We start from the raw sequence: 7046 nt of genomic DNA, 5'->3' as shown, positions 1-7046 counted from the left end.
GAAAGTTTGTGTCAGTTTCACACACTTCCCATGGATCTCAAATACAGTGAGGTAGGATCTCTCTCACACAGCAGAAGTATAGTAGCATCTTGTGGGACAAAGCCTCTGATCCCATTCTGTGGCCTTTCCACAGTCTTCAGGGAACACCAGTGGGGGCAGGGTATCAAGGTTTGGTAGATTGGAATCATAGAACCTTGGCATTGGATGTGTCCTTGGAGATCATCTATTCTAACCTCTGAACTCACAGAGGAATCCAATCTACATAATTTCTGGCAGGTATTTATTTAGCCCATTTCCTAATACTTCTATTAATGATATTCACAACCTCCAATAGCAATCCCAGCATGGGCAGGAATGTGTCATTCTGTTCTAAGGAGGGAGAATTGGCTAAAATGTAACTCTTCTCTTTAATCTCCACAGTTTTATTTATAGGAAAATGGCCACAGGAAACCACTCTACAGTGATGGAGTTTATCCTCGCAGGACTCACAGATCAGCCAGAGCTCCAGCTTCCTCTGTTTCTCTTGTTCTTGGGAATCTATGTGGTTACTGTGTTGGGGAATATGGGCATGATCTTACTGATTGCTATCAGTTCCCAACTTCACTCCCCCATGTACTATTTCCTCAGTCATTTATCCTTCATTGATCTCTGCTACTCCTGTGTCATTACCCCTAAAATGTTAGTGAACTTTGTGGCTGAGAAAAATGTCATTTCTTTTCTGGAGTGTATGACTCAACTCTATTTTTTCACAATTTTAATCATTGCTGAAGGTTACCTTCTGACAGCAATGGCTTATGATCGTTATGTTGCCATCTGCAGTCCTTTGCTTTATAATGTCCTCATGTCTCAAAGAATGTGCTCTGGAATGATGTGTGTGGTATATTCCTTGGGATTTTTTGGTGCCACAGTACATACTAGCCGCATGGCAATGCTCACCTTTTGTGGATCTCATGTTGTCAGACATTACTTCTGTGATGTTCTTCCCCTGTTAAGCCTCTCCTGCTCAAACACCCATGTTAATGAAGTTCTTCTTTTCATTATTGGGGGAGTAAACACATTAGCCCCTACTCTGGCTGTCATTATCTCTTACACTTTTATCTTGTCCAGCATCTTCCGTATCCGCTCTACTGAAGGCAGGTCCAAAGCCTTTGGTACCTGTAGCTCCCACCTCATAGCTGTAGGAATTTTCTTTGGGTCTATCACTTTCATGTACTTCAAGCCTCCTTCAAGCAATTCTATGGAGCAAGAGAAGGTATCCTCAGTATTTTACACTACTGTGATCCCCATGCTAAACCCTCTAATTTATAGTCTGAGGAATAAGGATGTGAAAAATGCCATTAGAAAGGTTATTGGGAATTGAAGCTACTCCTGGGTTTCAGAATTTCCAAGAAGTAGAGAAAAATGAGTCCAATGGGAAGCTATTCCATTTTTATTTCTTGGAATCGCCTCTTTCCTGGGAAGCCAATCTCTTTATTCTGATAGAAGCTAGGGTTCTCAGCATACTTCAAGTGAGTCTTTTCTTCACTCTTCACTCTCACTTAAAGTCAGAAACCATACAGACCCTTTGAAAGCTCTCTTAGCATCTATTACAAAGCTCTACTCTCAGCAAACAGTCAATAAATGTTCATTGAAGGAATCAATGAATAAGCTAAATAAATGAAATTCTTCTCAAATTCTTTCCTGTTCAGTAGTTATTGATAGATATTTTTCTTCTTCCCAGGGATTCAGATTAATATGCAACTCACCCCTTTTCTTTTCAAAACTCCTTAGTAATCCATGGCTTTGGGTTTCTAACCCATGATCCAGATATGTACCAGGGAGAAATTTTGGAGAAGGTGCAAAGAAGATCATGCACTGCCCAAGAAGAGAAGTTGACTGAAGTCTAGAAGTTTTTCTTTTGATTTACCTCTCTTTGTCTCACTTATGGATTTGTATGTATACATGTGTATGTGTAAGCATGTGTTATATTTTAATGTATATATGCACATATGTGTCATATATGATACATATGATGTGTGTGTATGAAGGTGTGAGCTTGAGCCAATTCAAAATGGCACTGAGCTGATGGTTAAATTTTCAGTGTGTACATTAACACCTCACAAATGAGCAAATGCTATAAATTAGGGCTTGGTTTATTGTTTTGTTGGTTGTATAGAATTTAGAAAATGATGGAGAAAATGTTAATAACACAGATTGAACTTTAATGTATGTCATACACACCTTTTCCCCCCTTAAGTATCTAGTTTTTAATCATTTACCAGTACAATACTGCATCTATATGTACATATATACCATCAATTCCATGGTATTAGAGACACTTAGTTTCATGACATTCCAAATGTAATAGACTTTAGATTTCATTTACTCCAACCACATTATTTTGTAGGTAAATATACTGAAGCCCAGAGAGGTGAGTTGCTCGTGGTCACAAAGATAGTGAGTGGAAGAGATGAGCTTTCTTAACAACAAGAAGGAGTAGTATTTATAGATGACTTTAACATTTGCAAAGCACTTGGCATTTGTTTTGTAATCTCATCGCTAAAACAACCCTTTGATATAGGTACTGTCATTATCTCTATTTCAGGTATTTTAGGTGAAGAAATTGAGGCAGAGAGAGGTTAAGTGATTTGGCCAGACTCATACAAGTATTAAGGGTTGAAGGCAAGTTTAGAACTCAGAGCTTCCTGACTCCAAGTCTAACATTTTATCCAATGTACCACTGAATTTCTCAAAACTCAGGTCCTGTGACTTCAAGGTCATTGTTATGGGGAGATTTAACACTGCATCATGCTGACTCATGTATGTAAACATGTATGTATGCTTATATCTATTTATACTATACAATACTACCCCATAGTTGTATATATGTATGTATGCATACATATATGTATTTTCCTTCAAATCTGTGATTTTATTGTTTGGGATGTGTGTGTGTGTGTTTGTGTTCATGTGCCTGTGTTTGTGCATATGTGTGTGCACGTACAAACACGTGAGTAATTAGGATGAAAATTCCCTCCTCCATTTCAGATCAATAATTTGTCTATACTTCTTATTTTTGAGAGCCACTTGGAGTAATAGCAGTTTAAGCAATGGCCAAAATAGGTCTTTCTGATTTCCAAACTGGATCTTTATGTACTATATAAATGTACTCTCTTCAGACCCTCACTCCCTCTCTGCCCCTAATCCTCCAAATTTTGTCCAGTAAAGTGAATTATTAGAGATGTGTTGTGTGAAATAATGTCAACCTATTTGGAAACACTAAATAGGTAAGAAGCATAGATCCTGATGCGGAGACATGTATGGGCCACTTTTGTTAAGCAGAAATGACAGTGCATGATGAGCTACATAAAATGCTTGCCTGTACCCATAAAGCAATAGATACTATGCACACACATAAGTATATAGGTACATATATTACACAGGAGGAAATTAGTATCTTTCTACTCATTCACATGAAACCCATCATATTTGCTGAAATATATAGTAGCAATGATTTGAACCAGATGAACTCATCAGTCAATAAGCATTAATCAGTAACAACTATGTACTAGGCACAATGCTAAACAATGAAGATACAAAGGAAAAAGGAAGAAGTCCCTTGATCATAAACAGCTTGCATTTTATTGGGGAAGAGAACATTTACATATATGGTATATACAAGATAGAGGGTTATAGACTAGCCCTTTAATTTTATTGGTATATGCAACTCCCAGGTGAAGAAACTCCCTCTACCATTGTAGGTTGGTATATTCTCTGTAACTTATAACTTTAGGGAGTTACTTGGGGGCGCTGAAAGGTTAAGAGATATCCAGGGTCACAGAATACATCACTCAGAGGTTGGATTTGAGCCATGGTCTTTCTGGCTTCAAAGCTGGCTCTCCCTCTATTATGCTCTGCTGGATACAACGTAATTATTTGAAGAAAGGTATTAGCACCTTTGGCAATTAGGGAAAACCTTTTATAAATGGCAGTGATTGGCTTGAGCCTTGAAGGAAAGTAGGGATTGAAAGAGTTGCAAAGTAAGGAGGAGAGGTGTTCTAGACATGGGGCCCAGCCTGGGCAAAGGCTGGATATGAGAGATGGAGTTCTGTATGTGGTTGGTTGCTTGTTGTCCTTCCTTCTCAACGAGGACCAAAATGACATCACTATGCTAGAGTCAGGTTTCAATGTGTCTGACTGTGGCTGATCAGACCAATATGAACTCAGAATGCTCTACCATAGGTCAGCCACAAATAGCTGGTGTGAACACTTGGGGTGGATACTTTCATGTTGCATACCCCGCATTTCCTTTGAGGTGTTTTAATTCTGCTTTGCTCACAGAGCACAGCAGCTTCTCTAATGTGAGCAGTTCTGTGCCAGTGTCTGCCACATCACACAATCAATTCCAAAGTTCTTAAGAGAAACCTTGAGAGTGTCCTTGTATTGCTTCTTCTGACCACCATGTGAACGCTTGCTGTATGTGAGTTCTCCATAAAACCCTCTCTTTGGCAAGTGTATGTTCTGCCTTCAAACAAAATTGGAAGCCCATCAGAGTTACATTCTCTGAAGCAGAGTTTGAGTGCTTTAGTTCAAGTAAAGACCTCAGTGTCTGGTACCTTATCTTGCCAGGTGATGTTCAGAATCTTCTTAGGACAATTCAAATGGCAGCTATTCAGTTTCCTGGCATGGTGCTGCTATTCTGTCCAGGTTTCACAGGCATACAACCATGGGGACAGCACAACAGCTCTGTAGACTTTCAGTTTGGCAGTCAGTCTAATACCTCTTCTCTCCCATACTTTCCCTTGGAGCCTTCCAAATATAGAACTAGCTCTGGCAATGCATATGTCAACCTCATTATCAATGTGTACATCCCTGGAAAGTAAACTATCAAGGTAGGTGAACTTATCTACAGTATTCAAAACTTCTCCATTTGCTGTAACTGATGGTTTCACATATGGCTGGTGTAGTGCTGCTTGGTGGAGCACCTTTGTTTTCTTAGTGTTAATTGTTAGGCCAAAATTAGGACAAGCAGCAGAGAATTGATCCATACTTTGTTGTGTCTCAGCTTCAGAGGCTGCATTGAGCTCCCAATCATCTGCAAACAGAAAATCATGCACCAGCTTGAAAAAGCTACAAGCCAAGACTGTGTGTGAGGAACAGTAAGAATGGCAGTTTGGCCAGACTGTCTCAGGTATGAAGGTATAGTCTGGTCTATTTCTGATTACAGATCAACAGACATAAATTCACTCAGAAATAGTAGTAGTGCTGCATGAAGTACTTGAGAAACAGGAAGCAGATATGGTTGCTACCTTGAAGGTGTTTATAATATTGACTTTAAAATCCCTTCACAATGTAGGCTTCTCCCCATGTTTTTGTCTCCTTACACATTATTATCCACTTTGCACTTGAACCCTTTAAACCCAGTCTTTGAGCTTGTTACTCTAGTCTCCTGGTTGCTCCACAAGCAAGATGTGTTCCATCTCTGACCTCCAGGCATTTTTTAAATTAGGATTTTTTTTATTTTTAGTTTACAACAATAAGTTCCTCATGTTTTTGAGTTCCAGATTTTTTTCCCCTCTCTCCCCTCCTCCTTCCCTCTCAAGACAGCATGGAATCTGATATATATTCTATGTATAGCTTCACATTAAACTTATTTACACAACAGTCAAGTTATAAAGAAGAATTACGACCAATGGAATGAATCACGAGAAAGAAGAAATGAAACCAAAAAAAGAGAGAGGAAAAAAGGAGAGCAAATAGTTTGCCTCAATATGCATTCAGACACCATAGTTCTTTCTCTGGATGTAGATAGCTTTTTCCATCATGAGTCCTTTGGAGTTGACTTTGAACCTTTTATTGCTGAGAAGAGCCAAGTCTATCAAAGGTAGTCATCAAAGAAGCAATATATCTGTGGTTGTGTACAATGTTCTCCTGGTTCTGCTCTCCTCATTCAGTATCATATCATGTAGGTTTTTCCAGGTTATTATGAAGTCCATATCTTCCCCATTTCTTATAGCACAATAGTATTCCATTACATTCATACACCATGACTTATTTAGCCATTCCCCAATTGATGGGCATTCCCTTGATTTCCAATTCTTTGCTACCACAGAAAGTTGCTATAAATATTGTTGTGCATATGGGTCCTCTTCACATTTGTGTGATCTCTTTGGGATATAGCCCTAGGAGTGGTATTGCTGGGTCAAAGGGTATGCACATTTTTATAGCCCTTTGGTCATAGTTCCAAATTGCCCTCCAGAATGCCCTGATCAGTTCACAACTCCACCAACAAAATAACGGTGTCCCAATTTTCCCACATCCTCTCCAGCATTTATCATTTTCCTGTTTTGTCATGTTAGCCAATCTGACAGGAGAGATGTGGTACCTAAGGGTTGTCTTGATTTGCATTTCTCTAATCAGTAGTTATTTCAAGCATTTTTTCATATGCCTGTAAATATCTTTAATTTCTTCATCTGAAAACTGCCTGTTGGTATCCTTTGACCATTTCTCAATTGAGGAATAATGTATATTCCTATAAATTTTGCTCAGTTCCCTGTATATTTTAGAGATGAGACCTTTATCAGAAGCACTAGTTGTAAACATTTTCTCCCAATTTTCTGCTTCCCTCCTCATCTTTGTTGCAATGGCTTTGTTTATACAAAAACTTTTCAATTTAACATAATGAAAATTGTCTGTTTTGCATTTTGTAATGTTCTCTATCTCTTGTTGTGTCATGAATTTTTTACTTCTCCATAAATCTGATACGTAAACTATTCCTTGTTCTCCCCAATTGCTTATACTATCAGCCTTTATTCCTAAATTATGAACCCACTTTGACTTTCTTTTGGTATATGGCATAAGATATTGATCTATACCCAGTTTCTGCCTACCATTTTCCAATTTTTCCAGCAGTTTTTGTGAAATAGTGAATTCTTAGCTAAGAAGCTTGATTCTTTGGTTTTACCAAAGAGTAGATTGCTATAGTCATTGACTACTGTGTCTTATGTACCTAACCTTTTCCACTGATCCACCACTCTGTTTCTTAGCCAGTAACAAGTAGTTTTGAT

The 7046-nt window shown here is 38.5% G+C and overlaps 1 protein-coding gene across 1 annotated transcript; it reads left to right on the top strand.

The window, feature by feature from the left end:
• The first annotated feature begins 436 nt into the window (after positions 1–436).
• On the top strand, positions 437–1360 carry LOC118836818 (olfactory receptor 8D2-like). Its single transcript, XM_036743974.1, has one exon. It carries the CDS (start codon positions 437–439, stop codon positions 1358–1360), a length of 924 nt encoding a protein of 307 aa, XP_036599869.1.
• Positions 1361–7046: the final 5686 nt, after the last annotated feature.

Source organism: Trichosurus vulpecula, chromosome 2 (assembly GCF_011100635.1).
Source record: "Trichosurus vulpecula isolate mTriVul1 chromosome 2, mTriVul1.pri, whole genome shotgun sequence".
In the NCBI taxonomy this organism is placed as follows: Eukaryota; Metazoa; Chordata; class Mammalia; order Diprotodontia; family Phalangeridae; genus Trichosurus; species Trichosurus vulpecula.
The sequence above is the reverse complement of the archived record's forward strand: the minus strand, read 5'-3'. Positions and strand labels throughout refer to the sequence as shown.

What these genes read in the sequence shown, in the direction of transcription:
- LOC118836818 (XM_036743974.1), top strand. Translation starts at nt 437, where the DNA reads ATGGCCACAGGAAACCACTCTACAGTGATGGAGTTTATCCTCGCAGGA.